The sequence below is a fragment of the Hemitrygon akajei genome, chromosome 3, assembly GCF_048418815.1.
Source record: "Hemitrygon akajei chromosome 3, sHemAka1.3, whole genome shotgun sequence".
NCBI lineage: Eukaryota > Metazoa > Chordata > Chondrichthyes > Myliobatiformes > Dasyatidae > Hemitrygon > Hemitrygon akajei.
This window is the reverse complement of record NC_133126.1, coordinates 94,368,304-94,392,057: the sequence shown is the minus strand read 5'-3', so window position 1 is coordinate 94,392,057 and position 23,754 is coordinate 94,368,304. Positions and strand designations below refer to the sequence as shown.

General features: G+C 41.2%; 1 protein-coding gene across 5 annotated transcripts in view; it reads left to right on the top strand.

Moving 5' to 3' along the window:
* The window catches only part of eif2ak4 (eukaryotic translation initiation factor 2 alpha kinase 4), a 157,002-nt gene that overhangs the window by 25,587 nt on the left and 107,661 nt on the right, over positions 1-23,754 (top strand). For all 5 annotated transcript variants that reach the window (XM_073040370.1, XM_073040372.1, XM_073040371.1 and 2 more), the window contains exons 9-12: positions 159-694; positions 6,363-6,475; positions 7,452-7,612; positions 18,875-19,269. In XM_073040370.1, coding sequence (XP_072896471.1) covers positions 159-694; positions 6,363-6,475; positions 7,452-7,612; positions 18,875-19,269 — 1,205 coding nt within the window. The remainder of the gene's footprint in view (positions 1-158; positions 695-6,362; positions 6,476-7,451; positions 7,613-18,874; positions 19,270-23,754) is intronic.

Genomic DNA, 23,754 nt, shown 5'->3' with positions numbered 1-23,754 from the left:
CTCCCCACTCCTGAATGGCTAATTGGAAATGCAGGGATTTACAGTAATGCATTTCTTGGACAGGGTCTGTGGTGGGTTGCTCACGGGATTGTGGTGCTGAAGTAAGTTTGGTGCATTAAACATGCTGCCTGTTAGAATCACCATGTTTTGTTTTCCAGATTCAAGGTGCAGAAACTGAGTTTGGTTCCCTGTTGAAACTGAGCCACGAGAATCTGGTACGTTACATGGCGATGTGCTGTAAGGAGCAGGAGGACTCCATTGTGGTCAGTCTGCTTGTGGAATACGTCAGTGGCTCCAGCCTGTCCGATGTTCTGAGGAAAGGGACCCCCGTTGCAGTCGACCAGCTCCAGCATTATGCATTACAGCTCCTGACAGCCTTGGACTACCTGCACAGTAACTCAGTGGTGCACAAAGTGCTTGATGCCTCCAGTGTTCTGGTGGACAACAAAGGCAATGTGAAACTGACAGATTACAGCATCTCTAAGAGGCTGGCAGACATATGCAAGGAGGATGTGTTTGAGCAGACAAAAGTGCGATTCAGTGAGAATGCTCTGCCTTACAAGAGTGGAAAAAAGGGGGATGTCTGGAGGCTGGGCCTCCTCTTGTTGGCTCTTAACCAGGGGGCAGCTGTGAAGGAATACCCAATAACTGTGCCAAACAACCTGCCTGGTAACTTCCAGGATTTCCTAAACAAGTAAGTGGAATGTTACCAGTTTCATCCAGCTCTCCCTCCCCTCCCCCACCCCAGTTGATGGCAAATGGATCATTTGATGCTCAATGTGATGTGGGTTATGAACAGAAATGCAAATCCTGTCTTGATTTTTTCCCTCACCACTGCTGTGGAGGTGCTGATGCAAGTCATAAGGTACAAGCTTTGCACTGGTGGGATCATCCTATCCCAAGTGGACTGGAATTTCCTGCTTCTAGCAGAGGTTCCCAACCTGGGGTCCATGGACCCCTTGGTTAATGGCAAGGGTCCATGGCATAAAAAAGGTTGGGAATCAGCTGTTAGATGCACGAGCAAGCTTCGTCCATTTCAGAGCAATAGCTGAAATGCCATTTGTTAGAGATTTTTTTTGCTGTCAGATCATTACCACGTTAATACCTCAGTAGAAGTGTATTTGTTTTGTTTTGGATGACTGGGAGTTTAGATGGACGATTATACCCACCGTTGAGGAAGTACGTCATGCGGTTTTTGCGGTAAATGATAAATAACCAGTCTGCATCTTACTCGTAGCAACGCGAATGAAATCAGATTGTTACGTGCCAGTGGCAATAGACCACAGACACAGATTTTAATGTTCAACAAATATATTTTCAATACCTACACAAAAATAGAGACAATTAAAACAATTGCTCCCCTAACCAAAAATTAACAGTGCAATGCATCTTGGCTCACAAACCGTGGAGGTCTGGAAACAGTCCCCACCCAGGTTACTCAAACAGAGTCCTAGGTTGGCAATCCAGAAAGTTCCGGAAGCCACGGGTACAGGTACAGGTGTCTGTGAGGAAGGGTTCATAAATCCACATTAAGATGACACAAGGTGATGATCACGAAGAATTTCAGAGGACAAGTGATTGTCACGTAACACACTGGATCCACGCAGAGATAACAAGGTGACGGTCGCAGAAGATTCCAGAAGTTGAGTGGTCGTCACTTAAATACTAGAGTCCACTCAGGGATAACAAAGTGACGCCCAAGTTCCAAAATCCACGTAGGGATATCACAAGGTGATGGTTACGGAATGTTCCTTCGTGCAAGTGATTGCCACGTAACACACCCGAATCCATGTATGGATTAACAAAAAGTGGTTGGCAAAGGATACTCCAGAAATCCAAGTATGGATCATACAAAGTGACAGTCATGTGTCCAATAGGCACTGTGTGCCGCAAATTATCACAATCCTCTGGACACAGAGAAATATTAGGATCACCCACTGCTATAGTGAACTCTTCAACTAACTCACTCTTCAACTCACTCTCTCGCTGGTCTCGCAGTCCGTTGTATCGCTTAGCTGCCAAAATTTCCAGAAACCTCCCGAATTGAATAGAAAAAGCCTACACTCATTTGATATATGACACCATCCACCCCCCTCCCCTATCCAGGCGCACCTAAATGATGCCCCCACGCCCCGTCCAGGCGCACCTAAATGACGATTATGGTTAATTAAAACAACGTTGACATGTAACAAGATATTTGTGCTTAAGTAGCAACTTGCCCCTCTTGGGATGCATCAAAGGGCCATTTAGAAGTGTAGCTTTTGTTGTAATGCAGGATAAAATGACACCTAATTGAAACTAGTAGAGAGAATCTGCTTTAGATGTAGATAGTGGGATGACGGGGTGGAGGCGCATCTCTATCAAAGGAGGTGTAAGGTGCTCTTTCCCTCTACTGGCCTGCAGGTCACCCTTGGGCAAGGTGTAGCAACTGCTTAGCCCCCCCCCCCGGGAATTGGGTCACGGAAGCATGTTTAGGATGGTCATATGAGCAGCTGATGAACATCACAAGTCCTGGTTAGGAGACATTTGAATTATCGATAATGGTTTGGGTCACCTGACTTGTAAAGACACTACCCAGAAGGAGACAGTGGCAAACCACTTCTGAAGAAAATTTGCCAAGAACAATTGTGGTGATGGAAAGACCATGGTCATGCGACATGGCACATAACGAACAGATGGACGGATGTGGAATAAGTATTGATTGGGGCACTGAAGCCCCTTGCTTATCATTAGATAACTATGTCAACTTGTCCATGATAGGCCAAACAGTCCCTGATATGTGAAGTATTTTCTTTCACAATATTACTCAGAAAGAAACTGATCTACTATTTACATTAGCATCAATTGCATAGCCACAACGTGTTGAGTAATTTATTTATTTGACCCAGAACCTGGAGAGTAAATAGATCTTGTTTGCTGTCCTAAAGAAATAATTATGATTACAACACAAAATATTGGGAATACTCAGCATATCAGACACTGGAGAATAAGCTGCTGATGTTCCAAATGGGTGACTTTATCATATTGTCTAAGTGGATCAGTAGCTTCTCTTTAAAGAACCTCAGCAGGTAAAGCCCCAGGAAGGCTCTGGTTGAGCTGTTAAAATCCTTCATAATTACAGCACCCATGCCAGACAGCAAGAATTGGCACAAACTGCTGTAAGACTCAGAAGGATGTTGCCAGGAACTGGAAGGGTTGAGCTACAGGGAGAGAAATAACGAAGTTTAAGAGGCATACAGACCAATGCATGGATAGATAGATAGATAGGATGGGTTTGGAGCAGAGTTTCCCAACTTCTTCTATGCCATTGACCAATACCATTAAGCATGGGGTCTTACTTCAGTGGTTGGAGAAGACCCTGAGAGGCAGGATTTATGAACATTTGGAGAGGCATAATATGATAAGGAATAGTCAGCATGGTTTTGTCAAAGGCAGGTCGTGCCTTACGAGTCTGATTGAATTTTTTGAGGATGTGGCTAAACACATTGATGAAGGAAGAGCAGTAGATGTCGTGTATATGGATTTCAGCAAGGCTTTTGATAAGGTGCCCCATGCAAGGCTTATTGAGAAAGTAAGGAGGAATGGGATCCAAGGAGACATTGTTTTGTGGATCCAGAACTGGCTTGCCCACAGAAGGCAAAGAGTGTTTGCAGACAGGTCATATTCTGCATGGAGGCCGGTGACCAGTGGTGTGCCTCAGGGATCTGTTCTGGGACCCATTCTCTTCCTGATTTTTATAAATGACCTGGACAAGGAAGTGGAGGGATGGGTTAGTAAATTTGCTGATGACACAAAAGTTGGGGGTGTTGTGGATAGTGTGGAGGGCTGTCAGAAGTTACAGTGGGACATTGATAGGATGCAAAACTGGGCTGAGAAGTGGAAGATGGAGTTCAACCCAGATAAGTGTGAGGTGGTTCATTTTGGTAGGTCAAATATGATGGCAGAATATAGTATTAATAGTAAGGCTCTTGGCCGTGTGGTTAAGAAGGCATATAATGCATTAGCCTTCATCAACCGTGGGATTGAGTTCAAGAGCCGAGAGGTAATGTTACAGCTATATAGAACCTTGGTCAGACCCCACTTGGAGTACTGTAAACACGAGGAAATCTGCAGATGCTGGAGATTCAAACAACAACACACACAAAATGCTGGTAGAACACAGCAGGCTAGGCAGCGTCTATAGGGAGAAGCGCTGTTGACGTTTCAGGCTGAGATGTTGACAGCGCTTCTCCCTATAGATGCTGCCTAGCCTGCTGTGTTCTACCAGCATTTTGTGTGTGTTGGAGTACTGTGCTCAGTTCTGGTCACCTCACTACAGGAAAGATCTGGAAACTATAAAAAGGTTGCAGAGGAGATTTACAAGGATGTTGCCTGGATTGGGGAGTATGCCTTATGAGAATAGGTAGAGTGAACTCGGCCTTTTCTCCTCGGAGTGATAGAGGATGAGAGGTAACCTGATAGAGGTGTATAAAATGATGAGAGGCATTGATCGTGTGGATAGTCATAGGCTTTTTCCCAGGGCTGAAATGGCTAACATGAGAGGGCGTAGTTTTAAGGTGCTGGGAAGTAGGTACAGAGGAGATGGCAGGGGTAAGTTGTTTACGCAGAGAGTGGTGAGTGTGTGAAATGGGCTGCTGGCGACGGTGGTGGAGGCGGAAACGATAGGGTCTTTTAAGAGACTCAGGGATAGGTACATGGAACTTACAAAAATAGAGGGCTGTGGGTAACCCTAGGTAATTTCTAAAGTAAGTACATGTTCGGCACAGCATTGTGGGCCGAAAGGCCTGTATTGTGCTGTAGGTTTTCTCCATTTCAGTGGGTCGTTGGGAACCTCTGGTTGAAAGGTTTAAAGTTCAGTTGGATCAGTGCCCATTTCCAAGCTCTATCACTCTGATTGTGTAAACAGCAAGAAACACGATTATTGGGGATTCGGTGTTTCATCAGGAGCCAGCTAGATTATCTGTTCTGTGGCTTTTGAATCCATCACCTACCACATGGAACTGCCTCCATAATGATCCTGATCTGATGAATTGGTGATTGACAATGAAAGCAAAGCAGTTCACCTTTACAGTGAAAAGTGAGAAGCATAACTAACAGAAATATGATTCTTAATTATTCCTTTCCCAACACCACCAGCCCCAATTACATGTTCATCTGTTACTCTGTCTGAAAGCAGCGAGCTCAACTTTGAACTCTACTGCATGGATGATAGCAGTTATCCAGGAGAGTGTTAGAGGGTGGAAGCACTTTGGAGATGGTTATTGACACCAGTGGTTGAATGCTGGCTTCTCACTTCTTGAACCTGACCATGTACGATGGAGGATCAAGAGTATAGAGTATGGAGCATAGAGGTGAACAGAAAATGAAAAGCAAAAGCTGGAAGTAAAAATATTAGGTACTGGGACCCTCATTGGGTCAGGTGGCACCTGTGTGGGAGGGGCAGCAGAGAGAGGGAGGTAATGTTTTAGATCATTGCTCTTTTTCCCTAGCCCTTGCTTTTTCGCTTTCTCGTGCCCCCGCCCACCCGCTCTCTCTTACCCGCACCCCCGCCCGCCCGCTCTCTCTTGCCCGCACCCCCGCCCGCCCGCTCTCTCTTGCCCGCACCCCCGCCCACCCACTCTCTCTTGCCCGCACCCCCGCCCGCCCGCTCTCTCTTGCCCGCACCCCCGCCCGCCCGCTCTCTCTTGCCCGCACCCCCGCCCGCCCGCTCTCTCTTGCCCGCACCCCCCGCCCACCCACTCTCTTGCCCGCACCTCCGCCCGCCTGCTCTCTCTTGTCCGCACCCCCGCCCGCCCGCTCTCTCTTGCCCGCACCCCCGCCCGCCTGCTCTCTCTCGCCCGTGGCCCCACCTGCCTACGCTCTCTGGCCTGCGTCCCCACTTTCTGCCTGCCTTGCACTCTTGCTACCCATGCTGCACCCCTCCCCTCCCTCCTCTTGTCTCTGCTTTATCAGGATAAATCCCTGTATAGAGATGTATGAATTACAGGCTGAGCTTTGTACTCATTCATGGTATAACGGATGTGTTCATAAATCAATAACAGTGCTTTATTGACCAGGTTTTGTTACATAGCATTCTGCATCTCATTTTCCAGTCTTTGACCCAGATTTAAAGTGCAACTTTTCAGTCAACCAGTCCAGATCAGGGATCGTAACCTGAAAAATCGACGGTTTGTTTCTCTCCGCAGATGCTGCCTGACCTGAGTTCCCCCTGCAGTTTGTTTCTTTTTTTGCAAACAACATCTGCAGTCGTTTGCATCTGTAGCTGTTAATGACTGAATTGCATACACCCTGGGTTAGTTGTTATGGGAGTAGGTGTGAATGATGTTTAGACCAACCATCTCAGAATGTCGCTTGTATTGTAGGTGTGTATGTTTGGAGGATAAAGCACGCTGGAACACCCAGCAGCTGCTTCAGCACTCCTTTATCAAGCCCCCAGTTGTACGTGCTCCTAACTGTGGCAACGAAGAAATTCCAGGTGAGTGGACCAAAATCAACATTGTTGTTCATCCTTTAGTCCGGTAACCAGAGACAGCAACATCAGAGGCCAGGACTGCCGTTCAGTGCCTGGAATGTCTTTGAATTGGAGCAGATCTAAATACTTAACTTAGGAAATAAATACTTGAAAAGACTTGAATTTGTCATCATATGTGTGCAATGAAAAATCTACACGCAGCACTAACACAGACATGTAGCATCAGATGAGCAGCATGTACAGCATAAACATACTGAATTGTACACAGTTTTTACAAAAATTAAACCCAGAGGCATTGTGCTATGTGTAATGTGTTTTTGTCTCAATGTTGTTCGTATGTCATGTATTATTTTGACTTTTTAAGTTTTCCTGCTCCTTCATATAAAGTTGCATGTTTGTGCTAATTTCCCTTTGACAGTCTCTGCTCCAACTGTCCCCATTTATCTTCATGTTCCAGTCTCTGAATACTGTCTTCTCTGATCGTGAAGCTTGAGGCTGTGAGCGAAATCTTAATTACTGCTTTTCTTTCTTAACTTTGATGGATGGGAAATCAAGTTGAATTATGTATTTTGCATGTACTTTGCAGCACTCGATGATTTGTTCTCTTTATTTCCAGCTCTGCTTGTTTACACCACACAGCTTTGAGTTTTACAGTTTCCTCGAAGACTAGGGTCAGTCTAATTACAAGTACAGGTGATGATGATCTTGGTTCTATGTTTGATTATATGTGATGGCAAATTTTTCCTTGACTATTATTATGCACACCCTATTAACGTGATCTGACGACAAGCAGACAGTCTCTGAAGAGTATTGATAATGGCTGGGATCTTGTAAAGACACTGCCCAGAAGAAGGCAATGGCAAACCACTTCTGTAGAAAAATTTGCCAAGAACAGTCATGGTCATGGAAAGACCGTGATCACCCATGTCATACGACAGGGCACATAACAAATTAATATGATAGGCTGTTCTCTTATCAGGTTTGGCTGGAGGAGAGGACTGTGCAGAAACTATTGTTCCAAGCAGCCAGCTTCTGAAAGATTCAGTCTACACAGACATCCAGAAGCAACACTCACACTATTACAGTGAGTTTGAGGAGCTACAACTTCTGGGGAAAGGTGCCTTTGGAGCTGTCATCAAGGTAATTTTAAGAGAGAGGAGTAATTTTTTTTGAAATGTTTCATTACTGAAATTGTTCTCTGAATGTTAATTAATGCTAGTTTGCTAGTGATATTTACAGCTAATCTTTCCTCTCATTCCCTCATGCAGTTACTCCACAAAGGCAAAATCAAAACAAACTGCAGGAAGAACCTAGTAGCTAGTCACCTATGTCCAAAATGAAAATAGTGCAGTTTTAAAATCGCTTTTACTCAGCCTCCTCCAGCAATGAGCTGCCTTTTGCAGTAGAGACTAGAGGCAAGAGACTGCAGTTGCTCGAATCTGCAGCAAACAACAGATTTGCTTGAAGAACTCAGTGGCTTCAGCGGCATTCACAGAAGGTTGATATTTCGGGTCAAGAGCCTGAAATACTGACAGGCTCTTTGCCTTTATAGATGCTGCTTGGCCCACTTGGTTCTTTCTGCAGTTTGTTTTGCTTTTGCCTTTGTGGAGTAACTGCATGAGGGAATGAGAAGGAGCCAAACAACTAATTGGTTGTCCCTCTTCTCTGAACTTTCTTGTCCAAACCGATCTTATGTTTTTTTTCCCCCATTTCTGGTATCGATTTGTTATTGTCGCATATATTGGGATGCAGTGAGAAGTTTAGTCTTGCAAGCCATCCATACTGATCTTCTTAAAACCTAATTACGTTGAGGTAGTAGAAGGGAAAAGCAATAACAGAATGCAGAATATAGTGTTACAACCACAGAGATAGCGCAGTGCAGGGGTCAAGCCAAAGTGAATTGTGAGACTGAGAGTGCATCTTTAATGTACAAGAAGTCCATACAGCAGTCTTGTAATGAGGGGGTGGGTTGAAGCTGCTGGTGGTGTGTGAAGCCCGAGGGAAAGGGGGGAAGAGAGAACGTCTGGAGTATTCTACGTAATTATATCTGCTATTGTAATTGTATCTGTTAGATATTCAGTGCCTCTTCAGCAGTTCTTTAAAGTCAATGTCTATGCACAGGTGCAATAAAAATCTTACTTGCAGCAGCATCCCAGAAACACTGCATCATATAAGCAGCATTCACAAGAAAAGCAAACTACTTTAAATTATTACAAGAAAACGCAAAAGAATTGCGAAGGAAAAGAATTTTGGGATGTATATTGTATATATTTCTCTGACATTAAATGCACCTATTGAAACTATTGAAAAATTCACAGTCTATTTAGTTCAAAGTGATCAAAGCGATCGTAGTGTTGGTCAAATGTAATGGCTGGGGTTCTGCCGGTTGGTTCAAGACCAAGTGGTTGCAGGGAAGTGGCTGTTGTTGAACCTGGTGTTGTGCAGCTGCAGGCTTCTGTACCTTCTCTCAGTGGTAGCTGCAGGAAGATGGCCTGGCCTGAATGATGGGAGGTTTGCCCTCTTGAGGCACTGTGTCCTGTAGATACTTCTGATGGTGGAGAGGGATCCCAAGTTATGGATTACTTTTAAAATGTAATCGTCCATGTTACTTTTCAATATTTTTATTAGTTTCTACATAGAAGAATACAGAGTACAAGAAAGTGTATATAAAAGATCAAAAAGGATAAAAAACTACCAATTACATTATATCTGTTCATAATAACAATCTCATTACCTCGTATTCATGTAAGTTAATCAATAGTTATATTGAAATATACTAATTTATTACCAAAAAAAAAGAATCTAACCCCTACCAAGACTGAAGCTGTTTATTAAGGAGAAAAGAAGGTAAAATACCTTCTCATATAATAAAAATTAATAATAGCCAACATCTGAGTTTAAACAATGAATTGAAGGTTTTGAAAATAATTCAGAAAAGGTCCGCACAATGTTTGAAAGTCTTGACGAGATTCAGAAATTGAACAACGAATCTTCTCTAAATCTAAACATGACATAAGGTCGCATAACCATTGAGCATGAGTAGGAGGGAAAACATCTTTCCATTTAAACAAAAGCATCCTCCTAGCTATAAGAGAGCTAAAGGCCAAAATATGTAAATCAGATGCCTTCAGCTTAATATCTTGTCCTGCAACAATATCGAATAGGGCCGTCAGAGGATTAGGCTTAAAATTGACTTTAAAAAGTAAGGGAAAAGTTTGAAAAACTTCCTTCCAATATTTTTCAAGATTCGGACAAGTCCAAAGCATATGAATTAATGAAGCTTCTCCATTATTACATCTGTCACAGTAGGGAGGTATATCTGAATAAAAACACGATAGCTTATCCTTAGTCATATGAGCTCTATGTACCACCTTAAATTGTATGAGGGAATGGAGAGCACATAGCGATGAAGTATTAACCAGTTTAAAAATTTCATTCCAAGCTTCCTCAGATATTGATGTCTGTAAATCTTGTTCCCAGAGATTCTTAATTTTGTCTGAAGGAACGTTCCTCGTCTCCAGTAACATACCGTAAGATATTGAACCATTATGAAAAGGTGTCAAACTAAAAATTACGTCTATTAAGTTCTTATCTGAGCTTATAGGAAATGTGCATAATTGAGATATTAAAAAGTCTCTGATTTATAAATATCTAGAAAAGTGAGTTTTGGGTAAGCTATATTCAGCTGACAATTGCTCAAATGAAAAAAGGTTTCCTCCAACAAATAGATCCAAAAAACATTTAATACCCAACCTGTCCCATTCTTTAAAAACTACATCAGTCATGGAGGGTTTTGAAAATTTTTTAGAATAAATGGGACTTGAAAGGGAAAATCTCAATAAACCAAAGTGTCAATCTCAAAAAACACAATCACAATCTCAAAGTGTCAATAAACCAAAATCTCAATAAACTAAATTGTATCCGGATCCTCAGAGTATGTTTAACTATTAAATTATCAGTTAGTTTACTTACAGATAAAGGAAGTGAGGATCCAAGAAGAGAAATAATAGAAAATTTACTAACAGAGTTAGCTTCTAAAGAGACCCATACTGGACAGTCTACACGATTAATATAATATAGCCAGAACGTAAGATATTGTATATTAACTGCCCAGTAATAAAACTTTAAGGCTAAACCTCCAGACTTTTTAGATTTTTGAAGATGAACTTTATTTAACCGAGGACATTTATTTTTCCATATATAAGAGAATAAAATAGAATCAAGAAAGTCAGAAAAGGATTTAGGAATAAAAATGTGTAAAACCTGAAAAAGATGTATAAATATAGGTAGAATATTCATTTTAATAGAATTAATTTGTCCAATCAACGGTATTGAAAGAGGTGACCAATTTAATGATATCCTTTTCACATGATTCAATAAAGTATGAAAGTTTTCTTTAAACAGGTGTTTGTAATTCTTACTGACTGTTACACCCAAATAAGTAAATTGATTCCTTACAACTTTAAAAGGGAGATTAGTATTAATTGAAAGGAAATAATTCACTCTTATGTAGGTTTAATTTATATCCTGAAAACTGGCTAAAACGGGAGAGTAAAGAAAGTATGCAAGGTAACGAGGTCTCAACATTAGAGATAAACAGCAATATATCATCAGCGTAAAGCGAAATTTTGTGAGCAATACCTCTCCTTAAAATACCACTGATATCATTAGATTCTCGAAAAGCAATCACAAGGGTTCTAAAACTAGAGCAAAGAGCAGAGGGCTCAACGGACAGCCTTGTCTAGTTCCACAATGAAGTTTAAATGGTTTGGAATTTTGAAAATTAGTAAGAACCCGAGCAGAAGGAGATAAATAAAGTAATTTAATCCATTGAATAAAATCTGGTCCAAAATTAATTTTTTCTAAGGTTTTAAATAAATACTTCCATTCAACCCGATCGAAGGCCTTCTCAGCATCTAAGGATATCATACATTCAGATATCTCCTGGGAGGGAGAGTAAATAACATTTAATACACGGTGTATATTAAAATGGGAATATCGGTTTTTAATAAATTCAGTCTGATTATCAGAAACAATGGAAGGTAGAATATTTTCAATTCTACGAGCCAGAGCTTTAGAAAGGATTTTAGTATCAACATTGAGTAATGAAATTGGGCTATATGAAGAGCATTCAGTTGGGTCCTTGTTCTTCTTTAGGATAAGCGAAATAGAGGCTTCATAGAAAGATTGAGACAAGCTACCCAAAAAGACTAAGTGTAAGTGTGGTGTAATTAATGAAGAAAAAGCTTCATAAAATTCTCCAGAAAATCCATCTGGACCCGGAGCCTTCCCCGAGTGTACTGAAGGTATAGCCTCGGCAATTTCCTCATAAGAAGTGGGTCGATCCATCTGTTTACAATTACCTGCAGAAAGTGCAGGGATATTTAATTGATCTAGAAAATTTTTCGTTACAGTATTATCTTTAGGGGAATCAGAACTATAAAGTTTAGAATAGAATTCTCTAAAGGTATCATTTATTTCAGAGTGATCAGTTGTCCTATCATCATTAGTTTTGCAAATGTCTTTAATTTGTCATTTAACTACAGAAGTTTTTAATTGGTTGGCCAATACTTTGCCTGATTTATCTCCGTGAATGTAAAATTGAGTTTTATCTTTAAAGTTGAGTTTCAATTGGATATGTTAACAGAATATCATATTTAGTTTTAACTTAAAAACATCTTTTATATAAAAAGAGGATTTGGAGCTGTAGCATATTTTTGATGTAATTGTTTCAATTAATTGGCTAATTCAATTCTTTATTTATTGGCTTTATTCTTAACACTGGCAGTAATTTGTCCTTTAATATAGGCCTTGAAAGTATCCCATACAATAAGATTAGAAGTCTCTTCCTTTTTATTCTCTTCAAAAAACAAAATAATATGCCTGTCTAGAAATTTTTAAAATTCCTTGTCAGATAACAAAGTTGTATTAAAATGCCAAAATCTGTTTGTTTGAGGAAGACCAGGGAGATTTAAAGATAGAAATACAGGAGCATGATCTGAAACAGCAATTTCTTTATATTCACAGGGACGAACTGATGAAATCATTTGACTATCAATAAAAAAATAATCAATCCTGGAATACGTATGATAAACATGGGGAAAAAAACAAGTACTCCCTATCTAAAGGATGTAAGAAACGCCAACACCAACAATACCATATTCCAATAAAAAAGATTGAATAAACAAAGCTGATTTATTAAGAGACGCTGGTTTAGAAGATGATCGGTCTAAAATTGGGTCTAGCCAGCAGTTAAAATCTCCTCCCATCACCAAAGAAAAAAGACTCGGATCTGGTAAAAACGGAAAAAAAATGCTCAAAGAATCTTGGTTCATCTACATTTAGGGCATACACATTAACAAATACTATTAAGTTATTATCTAGTTTTCCTGAAGCTATAACAAAATGTCCATTAACATCAGACATTATTTTATGTTGGACAAAGGAAAGTGTATTATCTATGGGAATTGAAACTCCTCTGGATTTGGTCTGAAAAGACGAATGAAAACAAAGTCCATTCCAATGGCTAAAAAAATGTCGATTATCACATTTGTGTATGTGAGTTTCTTGTAAAAAAAAACACTAATAGGGACCTTAAATTTCCTAATATAAGCAAAAATCTTATTACGTTTAACAGGGTGATTTAACCCTTTCATGTTAAAACTGAATAGATTAATAATTTGTTCCATTTTTAATATTATTTAAAGGAAGGGTTAAAATATAAGTTAAAACCAATCCATAAACCTTGAGAAATGGTAACCAAACAACAAGTTGGCTAAAAAAATTTCGAAAACAGCTTCTGAGGAAAAAAAACCATACCCCCACCCACCTCCCAAAGAAAGAAAACCGACCAATAGAAAGCTGGCATCTACAACTACGGACAACCCCCTCCCCCAAAGAAACCTGGTGATCGCTCCAATTAGTTTCAAGGTTAGTTATATTCCAACCTAGACTAAACAATATCCAAACAAGAAATTCAATTCTTGTATATCAAAAATACAGGTTTCCCCCGCTATTCGAAGGTAGAGTGTTCCTATGAAACAGTTCGTAAGCTGAAATGTCGTAAAGCGAAGAAGCAATTACCGTTTATTTATATTGGAAAAATTTGTGAGCATTCCCAGACCCAAAAAATATACCCACCAAATCATGCCAAATAACACATAAAACCTAACGTATAGTAAAAGCAGGAATGATCTGATAAATACACAGCCTGCATAAAGTAGGAATACTTTTCTGCAATCATTGCAACACTGTCCACTGTGGCGAAAGTCTCACACAAGCGCTCTCGGCAGAAGCACTCTCTCCAGTGACCTTTAAGCTAAGAAGCTGCCAAATCGTACCAAATAACACATAAAAATACACAGCCTATATAAAGTAGAAATAATATATGTAGAGTGTAGTTCCACTTACGGGAATCAGGAAGACAGCGAACACACTGATGATGGTGTGTTAGGCTGGGATGGTGGGAGACTAGGGTGTCATCTCGTCATCTGTATCCATCAGGGCAGGCAGGTCACCACCTTCTATGTCTGCCTGCCTCAATGTCAAAATTAAAGTCATACTTTTCTGCAATCATTGCAGAGTTGTTAATCGCAGCGAAAATCTCAAGCAGTTGCTTCACATTCAGTTCCTGGACGACTTCACTTCCGGGCCGTTCGCTACTTCGTTCGGTTTTGAATGTTGTCTTTTCCTCTTGCAATTGCATCAGCTCTTCATCTGTCAGTTCTTGGTCATGGGATGCCAAAACCTCTTCAACATCATCTTCATCAACTTCCACAAACCCTTAGCCAAACTCACTATGTCCTTACTTCATTCACCACAATCGAAACGCTTTATTACGTCTAATTTTATGCTTAGTGTAACACCCTTACGAGCTCTTTTAGGCTTTTCCGATACCTTAGAACACATCTTGCTAACGGATGCACAAAATAAATGGACATAAAGCACAGATGCTCACAGGCACGTGTTTAAGCAATGCCGGCTAGAATGCAGTTTGGGGGGAGGAGCTTGGCTGCTCGGCGCGCGCTGCCTTTTTTTCGTAACAGTGAAAACACCTTCTGTTAGCGAAAACAGGTAACAGCTCGCTGTCATAAAGCGAGTGTTCAAAAAACAGGGGACACCTGTACAGTATTAAAAAATACGAAAGGAAATCGGTTACAAAGGTTTACCAAAAGTAAAAGATACAGTTATTCATACAGAAAGACATTAAAGATTTAATTTTATATCTTCATGAAAAAAAAACAGGCTAAGTAGTTAGCTTTCAAATTTAAAAAATCTTCAGCATTCAGCATTCAAACAAAACTATTTGAAGTATCCATCTTTAATGAGATTCTCAGTCAAACTGGGTAGCCAAGGGACGGGTTAAAACCCTTGTTAAAAAAATCCAAACAAAGCTTGTTTAAACTTAGCACATTCCTGCTTAACCTCAAGCGAATAGTCTTTGAGAATCTTACTATTCCATGCCCCTTTGACTGGATTTGGGAATTAAAAGTTTCTCATTTAATCTTGTGTCTTCATGTAAGGACAAACTAAACAGCTAGCCTTCGGATTTTAAAAACCTTTGTCCTTCAGCAGTCGGACGAAAACATTCGAAAGAACCATTTTTAAGTGTGATTCTGAGATGAGCTGGGTAGCGAAGGGAAGGCTTGAAACCCTTGTTAAAAAACTCAGACATAACTTCTTTGAACTTAGCATGTTCCTGCATAGCCTCAGGCGAGTATTCTTGGAACAATTCTAATCTTGCAACCATGATAGTCAATCATGCCTCTTCGACAAGATTCATGTATTAAGATTTCCTTTGTTTTAAATTCGTGAAAACAAATGATTACTGATCTTGGTCTATCTCTGTTAGGAGGTCTAAACATGGGAGACCTGTGAACTCGATCAATCATAGGCAGACGCCAAAATTTCCAGAAATAATTCTTGCAGAAAGTTTGCAAAGAATTCCATAGGGTGATTACCTTCAATTAATTCTTTGAGACCCAGAACCCCTAGGTTGTTCCTTCTACTTCAGTTTTCCTCGTTGATAATCTGCTGTCTTTTTGTTGGACTACGATTGCTTTTCACAAAGCTTTTGTAGTTCATCCACTTCCTTTTCCAGAGACGACAAAATCGCTTCATTATTTTTTATACGTTTATTGTGTTCATTAAGAGTTGGCTGAATAGAATCCAATTTACCATCTATTTGTTTAAATTCAGAGCTGAATTGTTGAAACTTCTCAGGGTTCTCGTGTATGACTTTGCAGCAAATAGAATCCAGAGAAGCAGGGGGATCATCCTCTTTAGTGCCACCCCTTAATGTGGCCATAATGAAAAAATACCACACTTAAAAATGAAAGTTTCAAGACAGGTTGGAAATAGTAAGAAAACTAGAATTGGAGCAACAGGAGATCGCTGTTTCTCCATCAGCCAGCACCAGGAAATCTCATCGCCTGTGTTACAAGAGTCAGGTGGATATTGAGGAGGTCAGCAAACTGGTATTTATTTTGGTAATATTGTTTGCAGGATAGTTCTGAGCACAGAGAGGAGGCTGTGCCTTGGAATTGATAAAATGACTTGGGAACTGACAAGGTGTCAGTTTAATGTTGCAACAGAAGGTACCAGCTCAGTGGCAGTGGCTCTGAATTCGGGTGTTAGTCTGCTTTGACCATTAAACCTGATCAAGAACAAGAGTGTCGTATCCGATTCAGTCATTTAACAACGGGCTGTGTTTAGGGTGGCAGGGTGGAGATGCATCTCTACCAAAGCAGGTGTGAGGTGCTCCTTCCCTCCAGTAGCCTGCAGGTCAGCCTTGGGCAAGGAGTGGCACCTATTTGGCCTCCCCCCCCCCCCCCCCCCCCCCCCCCCGATCAGAGTCAGGTGAAACCATGGGAGCAGGTGGTGGATGTTTGTATGAGCAGCTGGTGCATAGTCCTGGTTGTACAACCACTGATGCCAGGCAGATAATCACTGAAGAGTATTGATAATGGCTGGGGTCGTCTGTCTTGTAAAGACACTGCCCAGAAGAAAGCAACGGCAAACCATTTCTGAAGAAAAATACGCCAAGAACAATCATGGTGAAGGACCATGATCGCCATGTCACACAACATGGAACATGCTGCTGACTGTACATTAGGCTCATCAGCCTGTAGTACCCTTGTTTACCCCTACTGAACTTAAATAAAGGGATAGCAGTAACTATGGCTACTGTGCTGATAACCCACCCTCAGCTAATGAAAATACAGAGGTACTGATTGATTCTGTTTCCATCACCCCTACAGACAGGGAATTCTGTGTTTTATAACAAAATTCCTCCCTTCCTTTGTACCTTTTTGATCATTATATTAAACCTGTTCTAAAGAGAATGCTTCTCTCAACATAGAGCTAAACCCTCTATGAACTTCTGTATCTCTGTAAAAGCTTCTTGGTGTTCTTTCCACCAAAGATCTAACCTGATAGTAAAATTCCTCTTCTGTAAAACAGTTCTAGTAATTCTCCTGCACCTTCTCTCATTATTCTGATATCTTTCCTAAATTGCGTGATCAGAATTGGATGAGATGGCAGACCTGATCAGCTGATTTATTTATTTAGCGATACAGTGCGGAGTCAGCCGTCTGGCCTTCCAAGCAACCCCAAAACCCTGATTGACCCTAACCTCATCATTTGCAGTGACCAGTTAACCTACCCTTTGGACTGTGAGTACCCAGGGAAAACCCACGCATTCCTTGAGGAAGATGTTCAGAGATTGCTTAGCATGGCTCCTGAATTGAATTCCAAACTCTGAAACGTCCCAAGCAGTAATAGCATTGTACTAACCACTAGACTACTACAGCACCCAATAGAGCTTTCCTACATTTTATACTTGAGAGCTGTTGTTAAAAGTATGAAATGTTTCTACTTCTACTACTAACAATGGAGCTTTCCTGCATTTTGTACCATTTTTGTGTACAAACCTCTTATCTTCAAAATACCAGAATCCCATATGGTTTACTGACCAGATTCAACACACACTGTCGCTATATACATATGCACCACTCCCTCTGTTCCTGCACAATCTCAGAACTCGCTGTTTTGTCTGCATGTTTGCTCCTTATTCTTTTGAACACAAGAGCATAGGAGTTTGAGTACACTCTTCAAGCCTGTTCCACCCTTCACTACAATCACAGGTGGGCTCCTCTTCTGTGCCTGTTCCCAATAACCATCAATCCCTTCATCTTTCAAATATTTATCTAACTCCACCTTAATTATATCTAATGGTCTGGGCTCAGGGAGAGATTCACTGCCCTCTGAGAGTTTTTAATGATTTTATGTACAACAAGCATATCCCATTGTTCTTTACTCACCACTGTTGAAAGCATGGCAGTATCTACCTGGTCAAGCCTGGTCTTGTATGTTTCAATCAGATGACTTATTTTAAAATTCCAATGAATGCAGATGCACATTTTCTTGCTTCTCTTGATAAGACACCCCCCCCCATATTAGGAATGGGGTGGAAATCTCCTAGGGATTGCCTCTAACGCTATTATGTTCTCTTTTAAAATAGAACCAAAACTCTGCACAGTATTTCAGGTGTGGCCTCATCAACACTGGTGCAACTGTGACAAAAACTCCCTATTTTTAAACTGCAATAAGGGTTGAAATACTGCTTGCCGTCTTAATTACTTGTTGGAGCTGCCTGCTACCTTTGTGTGATTCATGCACTACTATCAGAATGTATTGCTTCACGTTTCGCTGTTTTAATCTGTTTGGCATGGCAATGTAGCAGTTAGCACATCACTTTGCAGTGCCAGCGACCTGGGTTCAATTCCCGCAGCTGTCTGTAAAGAGTTTGTACATTCTGCCCAATACCGTGTGTGTTTACTCTGGGAGCTGTGGTTTCCATGCACGCACGGGTTAGCAGGTTAATTGGTCAGTTGGCTGTTATTGGGGGGCATGGGTCTGTTACCACGCTGTATCTCTAAATAAAAAAACTCATGCCACTCGTGTGCTCATTTTACTCGCTGATCTCCCCTGACAGGATACTGGCTATCCTCACTATTTACCAAAATCTAAATAACAAATCTGGAGATTTTATAACCCACACCTCCCCTCTGTTTGACTACTACTCCAGGTTTCTAATGAGTAAATATCATTTGTTCAAGGGATGAGTTGGACTGCTGTGCGACTGGATGTGGCTGGGCAAGTACTGGGAAATGTGCCTTTATCGTTTAAGCTTTGTGGGTGCTGTTTGATCTGTGACCAAAGTGGTTGTGATACTTCTGCTCAGGCCCTCATTTCAAAGACCTTGGGTGAATTGAGTCTTTTCCTGGACCCTTGTAAGGTTGATAACTTTGAGTAAACAAAGGAGAACAAATTGGCGACTCCAACTCGATACGGTCCTGTTGCCTTACCTGTTACTTGAATGCTGTGTTATATTTCATTTAGGTGAAGAATAAACTGGACGGCTGTTACTATGCTGTTAAACGCATCCTGGTGAATCCCAACAGTAAGCAGTTCCGCAGGATAAAGGGTGAGGTGACACTGCTGTCACGTCTAAGTCATGAAAACATTGTGAGGTACTACAACGCCTGGATCGAGAGGCATGAAATACAGCCTCCCCTGGACTCGAGCTCGGAATGTTCCCAACAAACACCCGAGTCAGGACAGCAGAACAAGTGGATCGTGTCGGATGATGTTGACAAAAATGCCCCGCCTCCAGTTACAACCAGTTCAGTGGAGTGGAGCACATCATGTGAAAGATCATCAAGTGCCAAATGTGGGGACAGGGAGTCAAGTGATGAGGATGATGATGAAGACGATGTGTTTTGTGCATCCTTTTTGTGAGTATGATACAGATTGCGGTTGTTAATTGGTGTGTTTCTACCAGTCTGCTACACCATTTGGAAGTGCATTGCAATGCAGGAGGTGGTGGGGACCCATCTTCTACTTCAGAATTTGATTTCTCTTTTTTGTCTTTTGGAGGTCTGCAGATCTCTTATTAATTACTCAAGCTAACTTGAATGATTCTTGGTTATGAGCTATTAAGCTGAAACTGTTTAATCCTGTTGCCAGTCAGAGTGAAGAAAATCAGTTAAGGGTAATGGACTAGGGTTAATTTTTTTGAGGGAAATTTGTATTACTCAATCCTACTGATTTTCTTTTTAGTTCGCAGTTACTTGCTCATTCCATCCCACAAGAAAACCTGACATTTAGACACTGGCCATGATCTAGTAAAATGTAACCACACTATTCACAGGAAAACTGAAGTCAGTTGATGTTTGGCATTGAGCCAGGTCTGGAGATGCTGGAGTAAGCTGGCAGAAGCTGAGATGAGGAAGTAGGTTTTATGAGGCATCTTAAAGGGAGGGAATTGATGAGGCTTAAATGAAGAAAATTTCAGAGCTTGGGGCTCAAATTAGCCAATATCAAGAAGGGTAGTTAAAATTGAAGTTGTACAAGAGGCAGAATTGGAGGAAAACAGAAGTTGGCAAGGTTATAGACCAAGTGAATAGGAATAAAGCTACATGAGGAGTTTGAAAATGAGAAGAGCTTTAAAATTCAAATGAGCTAGTAGACGAGCAAGTTGGTGGGTTGCTGGGCTCTCCCCTCCAATTGTAGTGATAAACCAGGACATAACCTGTCAGTTTTAAGAATATTGGTGGCCAGGAGACAATGTTTTACGGGAGGAATCATTTTCCAGCAGATTGTGATTTCAGAGGATGCTGGCTTATTTGCCATACACTTTCTGCAAAATTCAGAATCTTGAAATCATCTTTCAAAATTAATTGAAATTTAAATTTGAGAATTACATCTCAGTTTTCCACCTTGGTCATGCAGTGAGCGCTGACAGCAACTGTGGATTCTGATTGTGCAGGGTGAAATCAGAACCATTTACCTGCTGAAAGGCAATCTGAGAGTGATCGATTGCAAGAACCTGCCTCGTGTTGAGTTCAGGCTGTTTATATAAATCCCAATCCCTGCCCAAGTGGGCCCTCTCCATTATTACCCCGAGGCTTCACGACCTTTGCATTATCCTAGTTCTAAAGTTGAAAAGCCAAGCAACCTGAAGATGCAGGAAATAAAAACAGAAAATACTGGAGCTACTTGGGTTGGGCAGCATTTGTGGAGAGAGGAGCACTTAATGCTCAATCAAGGTTGATGGCTGTATTACAAGACAGGTGGGGAAGGGGTGATGCAGTTGATAAAGCCTTTGCCTTGCAGCTCCAGCAGTCTATGTTCAGTCCTGATCTCTGGGGCTGCCTCTGTGGAGTTTGCATGCTCTTCCTGTGACTGCATGTGCTTTTGCCCAGTTGATCTGCTTTCCTCACATGTCAGAAAAGTGTGCTGCAAAATACCAATCCTTTGGCCCATGATGTTGTGACGACCTTTTAACCTACTGTAAGATCAATCTAACCTTTCCCTCCCACATAGCCCTCTATTTTTCTGTCATCCATATGCCTTTCTAAGAATCTCTTAAATGTCCCTAATGTGTCTTTCTCCCTTACCACCCCCGGCAGAGTGTTCCATCACTGTGTTTAAAAAAAAAAAGAAAGCAAAACTTATTTCTATCATTTTCCCTGTACTTTCCTCCAATCACCTTAAAATTATGCCTCCTTGTATCAGCCTTTTCCACTCTGGGATAAAGTCCCAGGCTGTCCACTGAATTTATCCCTCTTATCATCTTGTACACCTCTATCAAGTCAGTGCTCCTCCTTCTCTCCAAAGAGAAGAGCTCTAGCTCACTCAATCTCTTGTAAGACATGCTCCCTAGTTTAGGCAGCATCTTGGTAAATCTCTGCGCACACACTCCAAAGCTTCCACTTCTTTCATATCTTGGGAAACCCCAAGATCCCTCTATTCCTCTACACTATCAAGAATCCAGCCATTAACCCTGTATTCTGCCTTCAAATTCAACCTTCCGTAGTGAATACTTCACACTTTTCTGGATTAAATTCCATCTGCCTCTTCTCAGCCCAGCTCTGTATCCTGTCAATGTCTTGTTATAATCTACACCAGCCTTCTACACTAACCACACCACCACCAACCTTTGTGTCATCTGCCTGCCGACACAGCTTCCGGGATTGCTGACATTTGACAGTGGAGCATTTCAGTCTGGTCTCAAACCCCTGCTCAGAGTCTTCATTTACTACCCCGATCTCTTGCTCCCCGTCACCGGCCCCTGAACCCAACCCAGTCCCTAACTCCCCACACTGTCCCCAAACCATCACAATGAACCTAAAAAAAATTAAATTTGAGCCATGACATCAACAGACATTGCAATTTGGCAATACCTTTCCCTTTCTATGACTAAGATTTGCAATCAAACCAGTGTTCAATGTTAGCTCAGTCAATGTATAACTTCACAATTTGGTATATTTATTTGTACTTCACAGATTGTAGAGAAATTGTATCTTAACCTGCTCAATGACAAACTGATTTGATAGGTTATCTTTTCTAAATTTTATCTGAGTTAATTTGTGAATGAGTTAACTATTCATGATTTATCCTCTTGCTATTTGAAGAAAAGCTTCTAACGTTCAAAAAGACCACGCTAACTGCTCCACTACTGCTATGGTAACGTAGTGATTAGCGTGACACTATCACAGCTTGGGGTGTCAGAGTCCGCAGTTGAATTCTGAAGTCATCCGTAAGGAGTTTGTGCTTTGTCCTCATGAACATGTGTGTTTCCTCAGGGTGCTCTGGTTTCCTCCCATAATCCAGGGTTAGTAGGCTAATTGGTCAGTGTGAGGGTTAAATTGGTGGGTTATTGGTGATGCGGCACAAAGGGCCAGAAGGGCCTATCTCAATAATAACTTGTAAGTATAATTCCAACTAATGAAATTCAAAATGATATGTGGACAGAAATGTATTAATCTCATCTTGTGTTATTTTTGCTCCTTGGTGCCACTCATTTATATTGCAAATTGCCCATGTGAAGATGCAATGTGATGCACCTTCTCAGAAGGAGGAGGATCCTTTACTGAGCGTTTCCTTTATAGTGGGCAGTTCAGCCTTTGAAATGTGGTCTTTGCCCTATAATCCTAATTCCAATGAAGACCAAACTGAATCTCTATTTACCATGTAATGTTCAGCTACACACGACCAAGTCTGATCCTCTAGTGAACTGCCTATGTGAATTTTCAACGAGTCATTGGACAGAGACTGTTGTGTGCCATCTTTCCTTTACCACCTGCTGAGTGTGGTGGAATTTCACGTTTTCACCCTTCCATTGTAGGCTTGCTGTCTTTAAATGTTGGCAATTAAGACCTTCACAAAATGACGGAAAAAGGAAAAGAAAGGCTTAATATAACACAGTGATTCCAGCAACATTTGTGCTTGAAGTCCATAAGACCATTGACTATAAGACATAGCCACAGAATTAGGCCATTTGGCCCATTGAGTCTGCTCTGTCATCAATCATGGCTGATCCTTTTTTCCTCTCCTTAGCCCCACTCCCCAGCTTTCTCCCCATAACCTTTGATTGCATGTCCAATCAAGAACCTATCAAGCTTTGCCTTAAATACACCCAATGACCTTGCCTCCATAGCTGCCTGTGGTAACAAAGTCCACAAATTCACCAGCATCTGGCAAAAGACATTTCTCTGCATCTCTGTTTTAAATGGAGGCCCCTCTATCCTGAGGCAGTTCCCTCTTGTCCTAGACTCCCTCACCATGGGAAGCATCCTTTCCACATCTACTCCATCTAGGCCTTTTAACATTCGAAAGGTTTCAATGAGATACCCCTCCCCATCCTTCTGAATTCCAGACCCAGAGCCATCAAACGTCCCTCGTATGATAACCCTTTCATTTCCAGAATTATCCTGTGAACCTCCTCTGAAGCCTCTCCAATGCCAGCATATCTTTTCTTATATGAGGAGCCCAAAACTGTTCATAATACTCAAGGTGACACTCCTCTAGTACCTTATAAAGCCTCAGTATCACATCCCTGCTCTTGTATTCTAGGCCACATGAAATGAATACTAACATTGTATTTGCCTTCTTCACCACCGACCTTACCTTTAAGTTGTTCTGCACAAGGACTCCAAAGTCACTTTGCATCTCAGATTTCTGGATTTTCTCCCCGTTTAGAAAATAGTCTGCACGTTTATTTCTACTACCAAAGTGCATGACTATGAATTTTCCAACATTGTATTTCATTTGCAACTCTCGCTCATTCTAATCTGTCTAAGTCCTTCTGCAGCCTACCTGTCTCCTCAACACTACCTGTCCCTCCACCAATCTTTGTATCATCTGCAAACTTGGCAACAGCCATTTATTCTATCATTGATATATAATATAAAAAGAAGTGGTCCCAACACTGACCC